At 49.1% G+C, this 21574-nt stretch overlaps 1 protein-coding gene across 1 annotated transcript in view; it reads right to left on the reverse strand.

Moving 5' to 3' along the window:
* The window catches only part of LOC120997515 (cytochrome P450 4B1-like), a 114066-nt gene that overhangs the window by 49995 nt on the left and 42497 nt on the right, over window positions 1–21574 (reverse strand). Inside the window, exons 2-3 of the mRNA XM_040427595.1 lie at window positions 6443–6631; window positions 360–466 (exon numbers count right to left, since the gene is read on the reverse strand). Coding sequence (XP_040283529.1) covers window positions 360–466; window positions 6443–6631 — 296 coding nt within the window. The remainder of the gene's footprint in view (window positions 1–359; window positions 467–6442; window positions 6632–21574) is intronic.

Genomic DNA, 21574 nt, shown 5'->3' on the forward strand with positions numbered 1-21574 from the left:
TATCTGAGGTCTGATAAAAATATTTATTTTCCTTATTTTCCTCCTCTAAAACCTAGGTGCGTCTTATAGAGCAGAATATACGGAATATAATGCACTGCGCTTAAATGCTGGAATTTATATTTAAGTATTTATTTGATATGTTTTCAGAGGGTGAAGAACATCAGACATAGCAGGAGGTGAAGGCAATGCTTTCTGTCACCATATATAAGAGAACAATCTGCTGATAGGGAATGTGGATACTGGATGTCCTTCTAGACATGGCCGGCTGCATCCAGGGGTACATCTCAATGACTGAGCAGCGTTATGTCTAACTCTTCAGAGCTCCTTCCACTTCCAGGACCAGTTACTAACAAGCCTACCTTGGAACAGAGAAGAATGTCCAGAAAATCTGGGTGTCGCTTCTGACGGACTTTTTCCAATTCTTCTTCATTCTGTAACTGCAGTTTCCTCTCCTCAATCACTTTATCTGATGGATCAAAAAATATCACAATAAATACTTGTGGTCATATACAGCATCAGCGGAATTTTACTAGAATCCGATCACTGGGACCACCACTCACCACTCATGGGTGGTCTGACTGACAGGCCCCTGCCTATTACCGGTTGACGCCCTGTTTTAAGGGTTAGGGTTGTATTTGGAATTAGGCTGTATTTGTGTTACTTTTTCTGTCTTGCTCCGGAGATCGGGAGTGGTCATGTGACGACACCCTCTGTGGAGACTACGTCCTCTGAGGACCAGACCTCCCATCCTCCCCTCTGTCAAAATCCTTGCCCAAATAATCGTGATGTCAGACCCATGTGATGTTGATCCACAAGCAGGTTACGTGGACTCTGCTTTCTGTCATATCAAAGCTGTTCTGGAGGAAACATTAGTAGGGTGTAGTGGGCAGTGTGTTTGGGAAGGGTGTAGTAGGCAGTGTATTTGGGAAGGTTGTAGTGGGCAGTGTCTTTGGGAAGGGTGTAGTGGGCAGTGTCTTTGGCCCTGGGAAGGGTGTAGTGGGCAGTGTCTTTGGCCCAGGGAAGGGTGTAGTGGGCAGTGTCTTTGGCCCAGGGAAGGGTGTAGTGGGCAGTGTCTTTGGGAAGGGTGTAGTGGGCAGTGTCTTTGGCCCAGGGAAGGGTGTAGTGGGCAGTGTCTTTGGCCCAGGGAAGGGTGCAGTGGGAAGTGTCTTTGGCCCAGGGAAGGGTGCAGTGGGAAGTGTCTTTGGCCCAGGGAAGGGTGCAGTGGGAAGTGTCTTTGGCCCAGGGAAGGGTGTAGTGGGCAGTGTCTTTGGCCCAGGGAAGGGTGCAGTGGGAAGTGTCTTTGGCCCAGGGAAGGGTGTAGTGGGCAGCGTCTTTAGGACGGGTGTAGTGGGCAGTGTCTTTGGCCCAGGGAAGGGTGTAGTGGGCAGTGTCTTTGGGAAGGGTGTAGTGGGCAATGTCTTTGGCCCAGGGAAGGGTGTAGTGGGCAGTGTCTTTGGGAAGGGTGTAGTGTGCAGTGTCTTTGGCCCAGGGAAGGGTGTAGTGGGCAGTGTCTTTGGGAAGGGTGTAGTGGGAAATGTCTTTGGCCCAGGGAAGGGTGTAGTGGGCAGTGTCTTTGGGAAGGGTGTAGTGGGCAGTGTCTTTGGCCCAGGGAAGGGTGTAGTGGGCAGTGTCTTTGGGAAGGGTGTAGTGGGCAATGTCTTTGGGAAGGGTGTAGTGGGAAATGTCTTTGGCCCAGGGAAGGGTGTAGTGGGCAGTGTCTTTGGGAAGAGTGTAATGGGCAGTGTCTTTGGGAAGGTTGCAGCGGGCAGTGTCTTTGGGAAGGTTGCAGCGGGCAGTGTCTTTGGGAAGGTTGTAATGGGCAGTGTCTTTGGGAAGGTTGTAGTGGGCAGTGTCTTTGGCCCAGGGAAGGGTGTAGTGGGAGGTGTCTTTGGGAAGGGTGTAGTGGGCAGTGTGTTTGGGAAGGGTGTAGTGGGCAGCGTCTTTGGGAAGGGTGTAGTGGGCAGCGTCTTTGGGAAGGGTGTAGTGGGCAGCGTCTTTGGCCCAGGGAAGGTTGTAGTGGGCAGCGTTTTTGGGAAGGGTGTAGCAAGCGTTGACATTTCGGGCTGCAGCACTATGGGAAGTGTTGTAGCTGCTCATCTACACCCACAACCCAGAAGTTCGGGTGCGCAGTGGGTGCGTGAGTACTCAGGAAACATTACCGGTACTCTGTATCGCAGTATAAATAATTGTTAGATTATAAAGAGAATGCATAAAAACAGTTTACTGTCATTATCCGGTGCCTGACTGTCATGCCCCACTCTGACGATGTGCGGAGGTCGGCCAGGATAGCAGCACGAGTTTAGTATTTGTTTTAGTGCCGTGCTGGATCCGCCTCTCATCAGGTGCACTGGGTGGAGTCATTTGTTAAAAAGGCCTCCAGCTAAGTGCTCTGAGCGGATTATACTGTTCATTTTGGTCTGGGAAGTTTGGAGGAAAGGTTGGCTGTCAGTTCCTGCTCTCAGAGATAAGTGGCATTTCTAGTTTGGTTGTTTGTGTCATCTAGCCCATCCAGATTCTGTGCGAGCAGGCTGCTCCTATCTCCCCACTTCACCATCTCAGGGAGTTCAGGGTTTTGTTAGTCCAGGCTGGTGGACACAGCACACCTACCTTTAAGGTCTGTAGGTGGGCTGAGCAGTGCAGGGAAAGAGGTCAGGGATTAGCTAGGAGGTGACCCTTCCCCTGTCTCTCGTCCAGAGCCTGGTTGGTGTGTTATCGTTTATACTGAGTGCACGTCCGTCGTGACACTGACATTTACAGGGCATAAGATGCCACCATTAACTTGCATCTGAAAATGGTGGCTAATTATTAACCCCTTCCAGACACTTCACCTTTTTGTCCAAGCGTAGTTTTGCATGTCGTTTAATGTGGTAATAACTCTGCAATGCACTTACTTATCAAAAAAATTCAGAGGCCGGGGTCATACGTGACTGAGTAGCTGTGGATTTGCTGTTTGGTTTTGTAAGGACCTCTACAGCAGAAACCCCGTAGTGACCCCGTATTGGGAACTGCACACCTCAGGTTACTTATCAAGGGGTGGAGTGAGCATTTTGATGCCACAGGTGCTTCACAGAAATGAATGCGCTGTGTGAGGGCTTATTTCATGTGGGATAACTTGTCGTTATCATTATTACTATTTTTGGGGACATTCAACTTTTTGATTGCTTTGTTGTATAACTACAGAGACAATAAAAGGATCTTATAAAGGAAAAAGGTTCTTGGCAATAACCAAAGACAATTACCTTTCTCAACTGGTTCAGGACTAGTGGGGACAGCCAAACTGGACTAAGGCCCCCTTCACACTAGCGTTGTTGGATTCCGGCAGGCAGTTCCGTTTTATCCGGAAATCCGTATGCAAACGGATATCATTTGTTTATGGATCCGGATCCGTCTGACAAATGCATTGAAATACTGGATCCGTCTCTCCAGTGTCATCCGGAAAAAATTATCCAGTAGTTATTTTTTCACATTCTTAAAGGTCTGCGCATGCGCAGACTGGAAGACCGGATCTGTCAATGCAGTAATACATTTCAATGGAAATTAATGCCGGATCCAGTGATGGCCATGAGCTGGTCTGGGTGCCACCCTGCTGTGAACATGGGTCCTCCTCCTCCTCCTCCACCTCCTCATCCTCATCCTCCAGAACTGTGCCCTGGCTGGAAAATTGTGTACCTTGGGTTTGTGGGTGCAGGAACCCACCCTCGGAGCCACTTGGGAATGACTGTCCGGAAACCCTACGAAATGATCCCTCTTCCTCCTCCTCCTCCGTGAGCTGTGATAGGGAGAGCACGGACACGCCCCGTGAGCTGTGATAGGGAGAGCATGGACACGAGCTGTGATAGGGAGAGCACAGACACGCCCCGTGAGCGGTGATAGGGAGAGCACTGACACGCCCCGTGAGCTGTGATAGGGAGAGCATGGACACGAGCTGTGATAGGAAGAGCACAGACACGCCCCGTGAGCTGTGATAGGGAGAGCATTGACACGAGCTGTGATAGGAAGAGCACAGACACGCCCCGTGAGCTGTGATAGGGAGAGCACGGACACGCCCCGTGAGCTGTGATAGGGAGAGCACGGACACGAGCTGTGATAGGGAGAGCACAGACACGCCCCGTGAGCTGTGATAGGGAGAGCATGGACACGAGCTGTGATAGGAAGAGCACAGACACGCCCCGTGAGCTGTGATAGGGAGAGCACGGACACGAGCTGTGATAGGGAGAGCACAGACACGCCCCGTGAGCTGTGATAGGGAGAGCATGGACACGAGCTGTGATAGGAAGAGCACAGACACGCCCCGTGAGCTGTGATAGGGAGAGCATGGACACGAGCTGTGATAGGAAGAGCACAGACACGCCCCGTGAGCTGTCATAGGGAGAGCATGGACACGAGCTGTGATAGGAAGAGCACAGACACGCCCCGTGAGCTGTGATAGGGAGAGCATTGACACGCCCCGTGAGCTGTGATAGGGAGAGCACGGACACGAGCTGTGATAGGGAGAGCACAGACACGCCCCGTGAGCTGTGATAGGGAGAGCACAGACACGCCCTGTGAGCTGTGATAGGGAGAGCACAGACACGCCCCGTGAGCTGTGATAGGGAGAGCACAGACACGCCCCGTGAGCTGTGATAGGGAGAGCACAGACACGCCCCGTGAGCTGTGATAGGGGGAGCACAGATACGCCCCGTGAGCTGTGATAGGGAGAGCACGGACACGCCCCGTGAGCTGTGATAGGGAGAGCACGGACACGCCCCGTGAGCTGTGATAGGGAGAGCATGGACACGAGCTGTGATAGGGAGAGCACCGACACGCCCCGTGAGCAGTGATAGGGAGAGCACTGACACGCCCCGTGAGCTGTGATAGGGAGAGCACTGACACGAGCTGTGATAGGGAGAGCACAGACACGCCCCGTGAGCTGTGATAGGGAGAGCATGGACACGAGCTGTGATAGGAAGAGCACAGACACGCCCCGTGAGCTGTGATAGGGAGAGCATTGACACGCCCCGTGAGCTGTGATAGGGAGAGCATGGACACGAGCTGTGATAGGAAGAGCACAGACACGCCCCGTGAGCTGTGATAGGGAGAGCATTGACACGCCCCGTGAGCTGTGATAGGGAGAGCACGGACACGAGCTGTGATAGGGAGAGCACAGACACGCCCCGTGAGCTGTGATAGGGAGAGCACAGACACGCCCCGTGAGCTGTGATAGGGAGAGCACAGACACGCCCCGTGAGCTGTGATAGGGAGAGCACAGACACGCCCCGTGAGCTGTGATAGGGGGAGCACAGATACGCCCCGTGAGCTGTGATAGGGACAGCACGGACACGCCCCGTGAGCTGTGATAGGGAGAGCACGGACACGCCCCGTGAGCTGTGATAGGGAGAGCACCGACACGCCCCGTGAGCGGTGATAGGGAGAGCACTGACACGAGCTGTGATAGGGAGAGCACAGACACGCCCCGTGAGCTGTGATAGGGAGAGCACAGACACGCCCCGTGAGCTGTGATAGGGAGAGCACAGACACGCCCCGTGAGCTGTGATAGGGAGAGCACAGACACGCCCCGTGAGCTGTGATAGGGAGAGCACAGACACGCCCCGTGAGCTGTGATAGGGAGAGCACAGACACGCCCCGTGAGCTGTGATAGGGAGAGCACCGACACGCCCCGTGAGCGGTGATAGGGAGAGCACTGACACGAGCTGTGATAGGGAGAGCACAGACACGCCCCGTGAGCTGTGATAGGGAGAGCACAGACACGCCCTGTGAGCTGTGATAGGGAGAGCACAGACACGCCCCGTGAGCTGTGATAGGGAGAGCACAGACACGCCCCGTGAGCTGTGATAGGGGGAGCACAGACACGCCCCGTGAGCTGTGATAGGGAGAGCACTGACACGCCCCGTGAGCGGTGATAGGGAGAGCACAGACACGCCCCGTGAGCTGTGATAGGGAGAGCACAGACACGCCCCGTGAGCTGTGATAGGGAGAGCACAGACACGCCCCGTGAGCTGTGATAGGGGGAGCACAGATACGCCCCGTGAGCTGTGATAGGGAGAGCACGGACACGCCCCGTGAGCTGTGATAGGGAGAGCACGGACACGCCCCGTGAGCTGTGATAGGGAGAGCACGGACACGCCCCGTGAGCTGTGATAGGGAGAGCATGGACACGCCTACTAAGCTGTGATAGGGAGAGCATGGACACGCCTACTGAGCTCTGATAGGGAGAGCATCGGCACGCCCCTTTAGCTGCAGCAGAACATACACTCCCCTTGAGATGCAGCTTGATATAAATCTAGCAGAGCAATGAATTTGGAGATCTCTGGATCCATGTGAGGTCTGGGGCTGGTTCCAGCTTTGTTAGAAAGAGCATGTCTTATACTAGATTGTATTTTTACAATAATCATGGGATAACCCCCAGTGCCCCACATGTAAATGACTTCATGCTGGTGGTTACCGGTGTGACGGTGCGCTATCTGGCATGCTCTGCGAAAGCGGAATCCATGAGGGCTTAGGTGCCAAATAAGATCACTGTGATACGGGAAGGTTCGAATCCTTACTTGGGTTAGATTGGCAAGGTCATATACAGCCCGGATGTAGGAGTCATCACTGCAGAGGCAAAAACAGATAAGGTGAGCAAACATGGCTGACAGGACAATGACATTTACATGTTTCTCTATCAAACTTGCGTAGAAACAGCTTCTGCACTGATTAGCCAGACACGACCACATCCAGACTACAATCAGTGGCATAGCTATCGGGGGCCATCAGCCCGGGCCCCTGCCAGAGCAGCTGCCTTCTCCTGCGCATGCACTGCATCATCTGTCACTGCCCTGACATCGGTGACATCGCCTCTCCGTCTCCTCATCAGGACCGCGCGATGTGGACGGGGCTAACCTAGCGATTCCTGCCGCCAAAGGCCTCCTGCGCATGCACTGCATCATCTGTCACTGCCCTGACATCGGTGACATTGCCTCTCCGCCTCCTCAGCATCAGGACCGCGCGATGTGGACGGGGCTAACCTAGCGATTCCTGCCGCCAAAGGCCTCCTGCGCATGCACTGCATCATCTGTCACTGCCCTGACATCGGTGACATCGCCTCTCCGTCTCCTCATCAGGACCGCGCGATGTGGACGGGGCTAACCTAGCGATTCCTGCCGCCTAAGGCCTCCTGCGCATGCACTGCATCATCTGTCACTGCCCTGACATCGGTGACATCGCCTCTCCGTCTCCTCAGCATCAGGACCCGCGCGATGTGGACGGGGCTAACCTAGCGATTCCTGCCGCCTAAGGCCTCCTGCGCATGCACTGCATCATCTGTCACTGCCCTGACATCGGTGACATCGCCTCTCCACCTCCTCAGCATCAGGACCGCGCGATGTGGACGGGGCTAACCTAGCGATTCCTGCCGCCTAAGGCCTCCTGCGCATGCACTGCATCATCTGTCACTGCCCTGACATCGGTGACATCGCCTCTCCGTCTCCTCATCAGGACCGCGCGATGTGGACGGGGCTAACCTAGCGATTCCTGCCGCCAAAGGCCTCCTGCGCATGCACTGCATCATCTGTCACTGCCCTGACATCGGTGACATCGCCTCTCCGTCTCCTCATCAGGACCGCGCGATGTGGACGGGGCTAACCTAGCGATTCCTGCCGCCAAAGGCCTCCTGCGCATGCACTGCATCATCTGTCACTGCCCTGACATCGGTGACATCGCCTCTCCGTCTCCTCATCAGGACCGCGCGATGTGGACGGGGCTAACCTAGCGATTCCTGCCGCCTAAGGCCTCCTGCGCATGCACTGCATCATCTGTCACTGCCCTGACATCGGTGACATCGCCTCTCCGCCTCCTCAGCATCAGGACCGCGCGATGTGGACGGGGCTAACCTAGCGATTCCTGCCGCCAAAGGCCTCCTGCGCATGCACTGCATCATCTGTCACTGCCCTGACATCGGTGACATCGCCTCTCCGTCTCCTCATCAGGACCGCGCGATGTGGACGGGGCTAACCTAGCGATTCCTGCCGCCTAAGGCCTCCTGCACACAAACGTATTTTGTTTTCGTGCCCAGAATTCAGGAGGATATTGTTAACAAACAATAAGATCCCACAGGAGGTTACCACGCTATTTTTAGTGAACGGAAAAATGTAATTGGTCTCTTGGACCTAGAGCGTGTGTCTGCAACCTCTCTGATAATATAACTTAAACTAAATCTTATACTAAATCTTTATTGGAATCCTTAGATTACACAGATATATGATACTCTTAGGTCTGGGTAGATTCCAGGGTGATTGTATCTGCTGCTGATGCGTATTTTACATGTGCATTCATGTATTCCCCGGGGTAGGGGGGGGGGGAGGCTGCACTCTGATGCTTTAATACTTTATTGTATGCCTCTATCTACCCTTCCTGCCGAAAAACTATAGACCTGCTTCTCTACATGTTTCGCCGAGCGATTCGGCTTCTTCAGGGTTAGGGTTCCACATCCATATGTCCATTCCGTAGCCCCGCAAAAAAAATAGAACATATCCTGTTCTGGTCCGTTTTAGGCATTGTTACAATGGATCTGCAAAAAAAAAAAGCGGATGGCATACGGACCGCAAAACACATACGGTCGTGTGCATGTAGCCTAAACCATGGGTTTGCACAGGAGGAGGGGTTTGTGAAGACGTGAGAGTGGGGGAAGGGGAGATAGGGTTTGGGTTGTGAGTGGGTAAGGGGGTGTCCATGTATGTGGTGACTGTGTGTATGAGATGTGTCCATGTATGTGGTGACTGTGTATGAGATGTGTCCATGTATGTGGTGACTGTGTGTATGAGATGTGTCCATGTATTTGGTGACTGTGTATGAGATGTGTCCATGTATGTGGTGACTGTATGTATGAGATGTGTCCATGTGTGTGGTGACTGTGTATGAGATGTGTCCATGTATGTGGTGACTGTGTGTATGAGATGTGTCCATGTGTGTGGTGACTGTGTGTATGAGATGTGTCCATGTGTGTGGTGACTGTGTGTATGAGATGTGTCCATGTATGTGGTGACTGTGTGTATGAGATGTGTCCATGTATGTGGTGACTGTGTATGAGATGTGTCCATGTATGTGGTGACTGTGTATGAGATGTGTCCATGTATTTGGTGACTGTGTATGAGATGTGTCCATGTATGTGGTGACTGTATGTATGAGATGTGTCCATGTATTTGGTGACTGTGTATGAGATGTGTCCATGTATTTGGTGACTGTGTATGAGATGTGTCCATGTATGTGGTGACTGTATGTATGAGATGTGTCCATGTATGTGGTGACTGTGTGTATGAGATGTGTCCATGTGTGTGGTGACTGTGTGTATGAGATGTGTCCATGTATGTGGTGACTGTGTATGAGATGTGTCCATGTATTTGGTGACTGTGTATGAGATGTGTCCATGTATTTGGTGACTGTGTATGAGATGTGTCCATGTATGTGGTGACTGTATGTATGAGATGTGTCCATGTGTGTGGTGACTGTGTATGAGATGTGTCCATGTATGTGGTGACTGTATGTATGAGATGTGTCCATGTGTGTGGTGACTGTGTGTATGAGATGTGTCCATGTGTGTGGTGACTGTGTGTATGAGATGTGTCCATGTATGTGGTGACTGTGTGTATGAGATGTGTCCATGTATGTGGTGACTGTGTGTATGAGATGTGTCCATGTATTTGGTGACTGTGTATGAGATGTGTCCATGTATGTGGTGACTGTGTATGAGATGTGTCCATGTATTTGGTGACTGTGTATGAGATGTGTCCATGTATGTGGTGACTGTGTATGAGATGTGTCCATGTATGTGGTGACTGTGTGTATGAGATGTGTCCATGTATGTGGTGACTGTGTATGAGATGTGTCCATGTATGTGGTGACTGTGTATGAGATGTGTCCATGTGTGTGGTGACTGTGTGTATGAGATGTGTCCATGTATGTGGTGACTGTGTATGAGATGTGTCCATGTATGTGGTGACTGTGTATGAGATGTGTCCATGTATTTGGTGACTGTGTATGAGATGTGTCCATGTATGTGGTGACTGTGTGTATGAGATGTGTCCATGTATGTGGTGACTGTGTATGAGATGTGTCCATGTATGTGGTGACTGTGTGTATGAGATGTGTCCATGTATGTGGTGACTGTGTATGAGATGTGTCCATGTATGTGGTGACTGTGTATGAGATGTGTCCATGTATGTGGTGACTGTGTGTATGAGATGTGTCCATGTATGTGGTGACTGTGTATGAGATGTGTCCATGTATGTGGTGACTGTATGTATGAGATGTGTCCATGTATGTGGTGACTGTGTGTATGAGATGTGTCCATGTATGTGGTGACTGTGTATGAGATGTGTCCATGTATGTGGTGACTGTGTATGAGATGTGTCCATGTATGTGGTGACTGTGTATGAGATGTGTCCATGTATGTGGTGACTGTGTATGAGATGTGTCCATGTATGTGGTGACTGTGTATGAGATGTGTCCATGTATGTGGTGACTGTGTGTATGAGATGTGTCCATGTATGTGGTGACTGTGTGTATGAGATGTGTCCATGTATGTGCTGACTGTGTATGAGATGTGTCCATGTATGTGGGGGGGCAGAGGTAGTAGTTCCTGCCCCCCAGCAGCAGAGTGATATGCCGGGAAGACAGTGTGAAGTGCAGGGAGAGGAGACCAGCGTCCTCCCTCCCCAGCGGCAGGCTGAGTTACAGGGGGCAGAGGTAGTTGTTCCTGCCCCCCAGCAGCAGAGTGATTTTTTGGGAATTGGGAGCCCAGTCTCCATTCCCCAGCGGCCGTGTGATGTACAGGGAATTGGGAGCCCAGTCTCCATTCCCCAGCGGCAGGCGGAGTTACAGGGGGCAGAGACAGTCGGTCCTGTCCCCCAGCGGCAGAGTGTCCAGCAGGGAATAGAGAGCCCAGTCTCCTTTCCCCAGCAGCAGGACACTGTATTGGGAGCGGAGACGGTCGGTCGCCCTCCCCAGCGGCTGGAAGTATGTATGGGAGAGGAGCTTGTTACCCCCTCTCCCCAGCGGCAGCTTAACGCACCAGGGGGAGACAGTAAGCCCCACAACAGTGCAGATGGGACCGTGGTCTCTGCACTTACAGCACAGGGGGTAGAGACAGTCGGTCTCCCCCTCCAACAACCAGGCTCCAACCAGGCTTCTTCCGTGGTAGCGCTGGCACCAGGGCAGAGTACCGCTGATCCCTGCCCACAAAGCAACCTCCACTCCAAGCCAGGGAGCAACACAGAGACCGGGAGTACCAGCTTCCAACATAACCTTGGTGGACTCACTGGACAGAGACAGGCTACCAAATGCAACAGGTCCAGTATTTGGTTGTGGGTGGGCTGCCAGACTAATTCAGGTACCGACCGGCGTGAGGTCAGGTACCTGGTTAGTCTTCCCTGGGGGGGGGGGGGGGGGGATGTGTGGCAAAACCAACCTCGCCACTGGGTTTTGGAGAGGACTGGCTGCTGGCCTCTTGCCCCTGGATTATGGGCCATATACTAACTTTTAAACCCCTGAACCGATTCAAGTGAATTTTGGATAGGTTTGTCCCCAAGTTATACTGTTTAAATTGATGTAAGTTATATGTATGGCCAATGTAAACTCACAAAGTTGTAACAATTTATAATAAGTGTAACTTGTCAGCTTGGGAGGAATATGCTGGGTGTGTTTCTATTGTGCCATTGTCCCATTGTGTGTTTAAATGGTGATGTCTGTTCTGTTGTCCTCACATGTGTATTGGCGATCTCCCTTTGTCCTCAGAGATAATTGGATTGCTATTCAGGTTGTCTGGACAGAGAGGAGGAAACCATGATGCATTGTGGGGATATGTTGTCCTATGTCACAGTCTTTATTCTGGTCCTCTGGGGGCGTGAACGATTGGTTGCTGTAGTTACATTGTATGTGTTGTTAATTACTGATTGGTTGTATTTCAAACCCCTGTGGGCAGTACTATGTTTGTGGTTTATGAATAAAAGAGGCTGTACTTCAAGTACAGTCAGACCACTGCTTGACCCTCAACACGGAGCCTTGTCTCATTATTGGGGGGATTCGCTGTATGCTGTTAGAGACTGATTGCCAGGATTGTAAGCTGATCCCTGTTCGTCTGCTAGCAGCTATTCGTGAGGTTCCAGTTTGGAGTGCTACTTTGTATCCAGTTCGGGAGTTTGGTGTTCTGCAGTAGCTGTGCCTGTCTCTCAGAAAGGGGCATATCGCCTAAACGGATTTTAACCCCTTGTCTGCTGAAACGGTCCGTTACATCCATGTATGTGGTGACTGTATGTATGAGATGTGTCCATGTATGTGGTGACTGTGTGTATGAGATGTGTCCATGTATGTGCTGACTGTGTATGAGATGTGTCCATGTGTGTGGTGACTGTATGTATGAGATGTGTCCATGTATGTGGTGACTGTATGTATGAGATGTGTCCATGTATGTGGTGACTGTGTATGAGATGTGTCCATGTATGTGGTGACTGTGTATGAGATGTGTCCATGTGTGTGGTGACTGTATGTATGAGATGTGTCCATGTATGTGGTGACTGTGTGTGAAATGTGTCCATGTATGTGGTGACTGTATGTATGAGATGTGTCCATGTATGTGGCGACTGTGTATGAGATGTGTCCATGTGTGTGGTGACTGTATGTATGAGATGTGTCCATGTATGTGGTGACTGTATGTATGAAAAGTGTCCATGTATGTGGTGACTGTGTATGAGATGTGTCCATGTGTGTGGTGACTGTGTATGAGATGTGTCCATGTGTGTGGTGACTGTATGTATGAGATCTGTCCATGTATGTGGTGACTGTGTGTATGAGATGTGTCCAGGGTTTGTCGATTGGTTAAAGATCTTGTATGCGGGGGCAGAGAGTTTCCCGCTGGTGAACGGTTGGTCTGGCAGCCCTTTTGAGGTTGGGTCTGGAGTCCGCCAGGGTTGTCCATTGAGCCCGCTCTTATACGTGTTTGCGATTGATCCTTTTATTAGGAGGATTGATCGAGGACCGTTAGCGGGAGTCGGGATGAGTCTGGAGGAGCCAGAAGCCACTCTGAGGGTGGTGGCGTATGCCGATGACGTCACTGTTTTCGTGTCCTCGGGAGGGGAGGCGGAATACGTGATGTCGGAGGTAGAACGCTACTCGGAAGTCTCCGGGTCTGTGATTAACCGGGATAAGTGTGAGAGTCTCTGGCTGGGAGGGGGTGATCCATCTTTCGGTCTCCCGGACACCCTCCCAGAGCCCCAGTCGTCAGCCAAAGTCCTTGGCGTTCAATTCGGCCATGGGGATTATCCCACCCAAAATTGGGACAGCAGGCTCATGATCGCCGCCCAGAAGGTTGACCAGTGGAAGGGTTGGTCTTTGACCCTCAGGGAAAGGGTGAATCTGATCAAGACTTACCTTCTCCCTTTGCTTATCTATTTGGCCAGTGTATGTGTCTTGCCAGAACCTCTCTGGACTCGGGTTTACAGTCTGTTCTTCCTAACTGTTATGGGGGAATAGGCTGAACCTAGTCAAGAGAGAGGTGACATACCGTACGAGGAGATTAGGGGGGTTGGGTATGGTCAACCCCGTGGTGTTCCTTGTGAACACCTTTGTTAAGATCAACCTGGCAAACCTCTGGAAAGAGAGGGCTCGTCCGTGGGTAGTCTCTTGCAGGGGTTGGTTTCGGCCTTTCTTCCAGGAGTGGGAGACAGGAGGGCAAGTGAAGGATTTGCGTACACCTCACGGATATCTTCCGGCTTATGTCACCCCGATTCTGAAGGTGATCCGCCAGTGGGGTTTGGGAGTGAGGGAAATCAAGACCCAGTCAAGGAGATCCCTTGACGAGAGGGTCTTGTTGACCCACTTCTGGAAGCCCCTGGCCCTTAAGGATTGCCCAAGCCGGGATCTAGACAAGGGGTTACAGTTGTTAAATTCGGCAAGGATCCCCTTGAAGTTTTGGGACTTGGCTTGGCGCTGCTTTCACGGGAAGCTGTATGTAAGGGACAACTTGAAGTACAGGAACTCTGATGAAAGGGGTTGTCCCCGGGAGGAGTGTGGCGACATACTGGAAAGTATGGAGCACTTCCTGCTTCAGTGTCCCTTTAATACAGAGGTATACAAACGGGTGGGTGCATCCATTGGCTGGCCTAGGCTAGCCAACCTCTCCTATGCGGAATGGGCTTATGGAGCATTCAAAGGTTTGGGAAGAAGGGACCCATGCACAGCTTTTATAGTTAGCATAGTGATCAGGTACTTCACATGGAACGCACAGTGTTTAGTTTCAACCCAGCAGAAAGTCCTCCCTGTGGAAGAGGTGTGTAGGAACATTCTAGGTGACCTGGCGAAGGTTCGCTCTCTTGAGTGCGAGAAGGTGGGTACGGATGGGGTCTCTTACCTCTGGAGAGGCTTCACCTTTGATGTGCCTTAGCCTCAGTAGCACTTTTCCTGGTGTTGGGCTGAGGCTTTCACATTAGGTTTTTGTTTTGTATTTAAGATGAGTTTATGAAGAAAGGTTTGCAAAATGACTGAACTTGGGCCTTCGGGTGTATTTTAATATTGGTTTGTATAGATTGATATGGTTGTTATAAGATGTATATATTGTATGATAGGGTAAGTGGGGTGTAGTTAGGTTGGGTGGGGGGGGGGGGTTCATATTTTTGTGTGGGGAGGCCTGCATCCAGCCCTGGACTATGCGGACATAGGAGGACATGAGGCGAGGGGCTGGGTGTGGGTGGTGGAGGAAGGGCTGGCCTCATGGAGGGACAAGAGGTGGAAGTTGGCCCTGGGTGAAGGTGATGGGATAGATAGATTGGTAGGGATAGTAAAGGTTTGTGTTTTCTCATAAATGTGTGTGTGTATAAAAAAAAATAATATATATATATAAAAATATATAAAGAAAAATGGCGGCACTGGCTACAAGGGAAAGGTACGGGTGCACGTCTCAAGGGGAGTAGACTTGTAGCCCCGATGAATAAGTCCAGAAAAAAGAGCGGCACTCCGGTAGGTAAAAGCAAGTGAACCCTTTATTCACCCAAGTGGTGCAACGTTTCGGCTGTAGTCAAGAGCCTGTTATTTGATATTTCTATTATGATTATTTAATTTGTGTTGATTATTTATTGTGACAAGTTGTCATTTATTTTCTGTTATAAACAATTTGTATATAGTCAGGGTTCAGCCGGATCGGATGTTTAGGTTAGGCTAGGTTTCTATTTCTCTTTTCATTTTCTCTATTTAGTAGGTATAAATGAGATAGTATGCATGTAGCTGGGCCAGTAGGGTAAGTGTATATACTTTATACCTTGTTTTATATCTTGTTTGGAAATTTTATGGCAAAGTTTTTGTATTTTTGTATAAAATTAAAAAGAGTTCCTCAGTATCTGCTCTTATTCTGTATATACACTCACCTAAAGAATTATTAGGAACACCTGTTCTATTTCTCATTGATGCAATTCTCTAGTCAACCAATCACATGGCAGTTGCTTCGATGCATTTAGGGGGGTGGTCCTGGTCAAGACAATCTCCTGAACTCCAAACTGGGTTAGAATGGGAAAGAAAGGTGATTTAAGCAATTTTGAGCGTGGCATGGTTGTTGGTGCCAGACGGGCCGGTCTGAGTATTTCACAATCTGCTCAGTTACTGGGATTTTCACGCACAACCATTTCTAGGGTTTACAAAGAATGGTGTGAAAAGGGAAAAACATCCAGTATGCGGCCGTCCTGTGGGCGACAATGCCTTGTGGATGCTGGAGGTCAGAGGAGAATGGGCCGACTGATTCCAGCTGATAGAAGAGCAACGTTGGCTGAAATAACCACTCGTTACACCCGAGGTCTGCAGCAAAGCATTTGTGAAGCCACAACACGCACAACCTTGAGGCGGATGGGCTACAACAGCAGAAGACCCCACCGGGTACCACTCATCTCCACTACAAATAGGAAAAAGAGGCTACAATTTGCACGAGCTCACCAAAACTGGACTGTTGAAGACTGGAAAAATGTCGCCTGGTCTGATGAGTCTCGATTTCTGTTGAGACATTCAAATGGTAGAGTCCGAATTTGGGGTAAACAGAATGAGAACATGTATCCATCCTCTGATGGCTACTTCCAGCAGGATAATGCACCATGTCACAAAGCTCCAATCATTTAACATTGGTTTCTTGAACATGACAATGAGTTCACTGGACTAAAATGGCCCCACAGTCACCAGATCTCAACCCAATAGAGCATCTTTGGGATGTGGTGGAACGGGAGCTTCGTGCCCTGGATGTGCATCCCTCAAATCTCCATCAACTGCAAGATGCTATCCTATCAATATGGGCCAACATTTCTAAAGAATGCTATCAGCACCTTGTGGAATCAATGCCACGTAGAATTAAGGCAGTTCTGAAGGCCAAAGGGGGTCCAACACCGTATTAGTATGGGGGCACTAATAATTCTTTAGGTGAGTGTGTATACACTGCACAGTACCACTTCTCCTGTCCTGTATACTGGGTGTAATCCTCACTATCTGCTCTTATTCTGTATGTGTGTGTATATATATTTATATATATATATATATATATATATATATATATATATACATACACTGCTCAAAAACATAAAGGGAACACTTAAACAACACAATGTAACTCCAAACTGTCCACTTAGGAAGCAACACTGAGTGACAATCTCACATGCTGTTGTGCAAATGGGATAGACAACAGGTGGAAATTATAGGCAATTAGCAAGACACCCCCAATAAAGGAGTGGTTCTGCAGGTGGTGACCACAGACCACTTCTCAGTTCCTATGCTTCCTGGCTGATGTTTTGGTCACTTTTGAATGCTGGCGGTGCTTTCACTCTAGTGGTAGCACGAGACGGAGTCTACAACCCACACAAGTGGCTCAGGTAGTGCAGCTTATCCAGGATGGCACATCAATGCGAGCTGTGGCAAGAAGGTTTGCTGTGTCTGTCAGCGTAGTGTCCAGAGCATGGAGGCGCTACCAGGAGACAGGCCAGTACATCAGGAGACGTGGAGGAGGCCGTAGGAGGGCAACAACCCAGCAGCAGGACCGCTACCTCAGCCTTTGTGCAAGGAGGAACAGGAGGAGCACTGCCAGAGCCCTGCAAAATGACCTCCAGCAGGCCACAAATGTGCATGTGTCTGCTCAAACGGTCAGAAACAGACTCCATGAGGGTGATATGAGGGCCCGACGTCCACAGGTGGGGGTTGAGCTTACAGCCCAACACCGTGCAGGACGTTTGGCATTTGCCAGAGAACACCAAGATTGGCAAATTCGCCACTGGCGCCCTGTGCTCTTCACAGATGAAAGCAGGTTCACACTGAGCACGTGTGACAGACGTGACAGAGTCTGGAGACGCCGTGGAGATCGTTCTGCTGCCTGCAACATCCTCCAGCATGACCGGTTTGGCATTGGGTCAGTAATGGTGTGGGGTGGCATTTATTTGGAGGGCCGCACAGCCCTCCATGTGCTCGCCAGAGGTAGCCTGACTGCCATTAGGTACCGAGATGAGATCCTCAGACCCCTTGTGAGACCATATGCTGGTGCGGTTGGCCCTGGGTTCCTCCTAATGCAAGACAATGCTAGACCTCATGTGGCTGGAGTGTGTCAGCAGTTCCTGCAAGACGAAGGCATTGATGCTATGGACTGGCCCGCCCCTTCCCCAGACCTGAATCCAATTGAGCACATCTGGGACATCATGTCTCGCTCTATCCACCAACGTCACGTTGCACCACAGACTGTCCAGGAGTTGGCAGATGCTTTAGGCCAGGTCTGGGAGGAGATCCCTCAGGAGACCGTCCGCCACCTCATCAGGAGCATGCACAGGCGTTGTAGGGAGGTCATACAGGCACGTGGAGGCCACACACACTACTGAGCATCATTTTGACTTGTTTTAAGGACATTACATCAAAGTTGGATCAGCCTGTAGTGTGTTTTTCCACTTTAATTTTGAGGGTGACTCCAAATCCAGACCTCCATGGGTTTAAAATTAGATTTCCATTTTTTAATTTTTGTGTGATTTTGTTGTCAGAACATTCAACTATGTAAAGAACAAAGTATTTCAGAAGAATATTTAATTAATTCAGATCTAGGATGTGTTATTTTTGTGTTCCCTTTATTTTTTTGAGCAGTGTGTATATACATACATACACACACACACGTTACCACTTCTCCTGTCCTGTATACTGGGTGTAATCCTCAGTATCTGCTCTTATTCTGCATATATATATATATATATATATATATATATATATATATATATATATATACATACATACATACATACATACACAGTCGTGGCCAAAAGTTTTGAGAATGACACAAATATTAGTTTTCCCAAAGTTTGCTGCTAAACTGCTTTTAGATCTTTGTTTCAGTTGTTTCTGTGATGTAGTGAAATATAATTACACGCACTTCATACGTTTCAAAGGCTTTTATCGACAATTCCATGACATTTATGCAAAGAGTCAGTATTTGCAGTGTTGGCCCTTCCTTTTCAGGACCTCTGCAATCCGACTGCGCATGCTCTCAATCACCTTCTGGGCCAATTCCTGACTGATAGCAACCCATTCTTTCATCATCACTTCTTGGAGTTTGTCAGAATTAGTGGGTTTTTGTTTGTCCACCCGCCTCTTGAGGATTGACCACAAGTTCTCAATGGGATTAAGATCTGGGGAGTTTCCAGGCCATGGACCCAAAATGTCAACGTTTTGGTCCCCGAGCCACTTAGTTATCACTTTTGCCTTATGGCACGGTGCTCCATCGTGCTGGAAAATGCATTGTTCTTCACCAAACTGTTGTTGGATTGTTGGAAGAAGTTGCTGTTGGAGGGTGTTTGGTGCCATTCTTTATACATGGCTGTGTTTTTGGGCAAAATTGTGAGTGAGTCCACTCCCTTGGATGAGAAGCAACCCCACACATGAATGGTCTCAGGATGCTTTACTGTTGGCATGACACAGGACTGATGGTAGCGCTCACCTTTTCTTCTCCGGACAAGCCTTTTTCCAGATGCCCCAAACAATCGGAAAGAGGCTTCATCGGAGAATATGACTTTGCCCCAGTCCTCAGCAGTCCATTCACCAGACTTTCTGCAGAAGATCAATCTGTTCCTGATGTTTTTTTGGAGAGAAGTGGCTTCTTTGCTGCCCTTCTTGACACCAGGCCATCTTCCAAAAGTCTTGGCCTCACTGTGCGTGCAGATGCGCTCACACCTGCCTGCTGCCATTCCTGAGCAAGCTCTGCACTGGTGGCACTCCGACCCCGCAGCTGAATCCTCTTTAGGAGACGATCCTGGCGCTTGCTGGACTTTCTTGGACACCCTGAAGCCTTCTTAACAAGAATTGAACCTCTTTCCTTGAAGTTCTTGATGATCTATAAATTGTTGATTGAGGTGCAATCTTAGTAGCCACAATATCCTTGCCTGTGAAGCCATTTTTATGCAACGCAATGATGGCTGCACGCGTTTCTTTGCAGGTCACCATGGTTAACAATGGAAGAACAATGATTTCAAGCATCACCCTCCTTTTAACATGTCAAGTCTGCCATTTTAACCCAATCAGCATGACATAATGATCTCCAGCCTTGTGCTCGTCAACATTCTCACCTGAGTTAACAAGACGATTACTGAAATGATCTCAGCAGGTCCTTTAATGACAGCAATGAAATGCAGTGGAAAGGTTTTTTGGGGATTAAGTTAATTTTCATGGCAAAGAAGGACTATGCAATTCATCTGATCACTCTTTATAACATTCTGGAGTAGATGCAAATTGCTATTATAAAAACTAAGGGATTCTGTCACCAGGTTTCACCCCTGTCAGCTAAAAATATGCTGATGTTCAGGGCGTCTTCACGATTCCTAATGTGGGCTTATAAATGTCATCTGTGGGCTTATTTAGCTAAAAAACAGCTATTACTAACCTGTCAGTCAAACAAATAAGGTGCCCAAGGGGATGTTAATGGATGCAAGGTGCCGGCCGCACCCGCCGCCGTTCGTGCCCAGCGCCGCCTTTCCGGACTTCTGCGCCGCCTCTCGCTCTCCCTCCCTCCCCCCTCCTTCTGCTGTAAGATCTCGCGCTTGCGCACAGGGCTCTGCCTGATGCGCCCGTGCAGACTTCTCCATTTGGCTTCTTACAGCGAAGTGCACATGCGCCGGCACATCGCTCAACCCCTGTATGCGCGAGATCTTAAAGCAGGAGGAGGGGAGGGAGAGCGAGCGAGAGGCGGCACAGAGGATTAGGAGGCGCCGCAGAAGTCCGGAAAGGCGGCGCTGGGCACGAATGGCGGCGGGTGCGGCCGGCACCTTGCATCCATTAACATCCCCTTGGGCACCTTATTTGTTTGACTGACAGGTTAGTAAAAGCAGTTTTTCAGCTAAATAAGCCCACAGATGACATTTATAAGCCCACATTAGGAATTGTGAAGACGCCCTGAACATCAGCATATTTTTAGCTGACAGGGGTGAAACCTGGTGACAGAATCCCTTTAAGCAGCAACTTTTCCAATTTCCAATATTTATGTCATTCTCAAAACTTTTGGCCACGACTGTACACAGTATACTGTCCTCTGTAGTATATATACAGTATACTGTCCTCTGTAGTATATATACAGTATACTGTCCTCTGTAGTATATATACAGTATACTGTCCTCTGTAGTATATATACAGTATACTGTCCTCTGTAGTATATATACAGTATACTGTCCTCTGTAGTGTATATACAGTATACTGTCCTCTGTAGTATATATACAGTATACTGTCCTCTGTAGTATATATATATATATATAGAGTATACTGTCCTCTGTAGTGTATATATACAGTATACTGTCCTCTGTAGTATATATACAGTATACTGTCCTCTGTAGTATATATACAGTATACTGTCCTCTGTAGTGTATATATACAGTATACTGTCCTCTGTAGTATATACACAGTATACTGTCCTCTGTAGTATATATACAGTATACTGTCCTCTGTAGTATATACACAGTATACTGTCCTCTGTAGTATATATATACAGTATACTGTCCTCTGTAGTATATATACAGTATACTGTCCTCTGTAGTATATATATATATACAGTATACTGTCCTCTCTAGTATATATACAGTATACTGTCCTCTGTAGTATATATACAGTATACTGTCCTCTGTAGTGTATATATACAGTATACTGTCCTCTGTAGTGTATATACAGTATACTGTCCTCTGTAGTATATATATATATACAGTATACTGTCCTCTGTAGTATATACACAGTATACTGTCCTCTGTAGTATATACACAGTATACTGTCCTCTGTAGTATATACACAGTATACTGTCCTCTGTAGTATATATACAGTATACTGTCCTCTGTAGTATATATACAGTATACTGTCCTCTGTAGTATATATACAGTATACTGTCCTCTGTAGTATATATACAGTATACTGTCCTCTATAGTATATATACAGTATACTGTCCTCTATAGTATATATACAGTATACCGTCCTCTGTAGTATATATACAGTATACCGTCCTCTGTAGTGTATATACAGTGTACTGTCCTCTGTAGTATATACACAGTATACTGTCCTCTGTAGTGTATATATACAG

The sequence above is a fragment of the Bufo bufo genome, chromosome 4 (assembly GCF_905171765.1).
Source record: "Bufo bufo chromosome 4, aBufBuf1.1, whole genome shotgun sequence".
NCBI classification, from domain to species: Eukaryota; Metazoa; Chordata; class Amphibia; order Anura; family Bufonidae; genus Bufo; species Bufo bufo.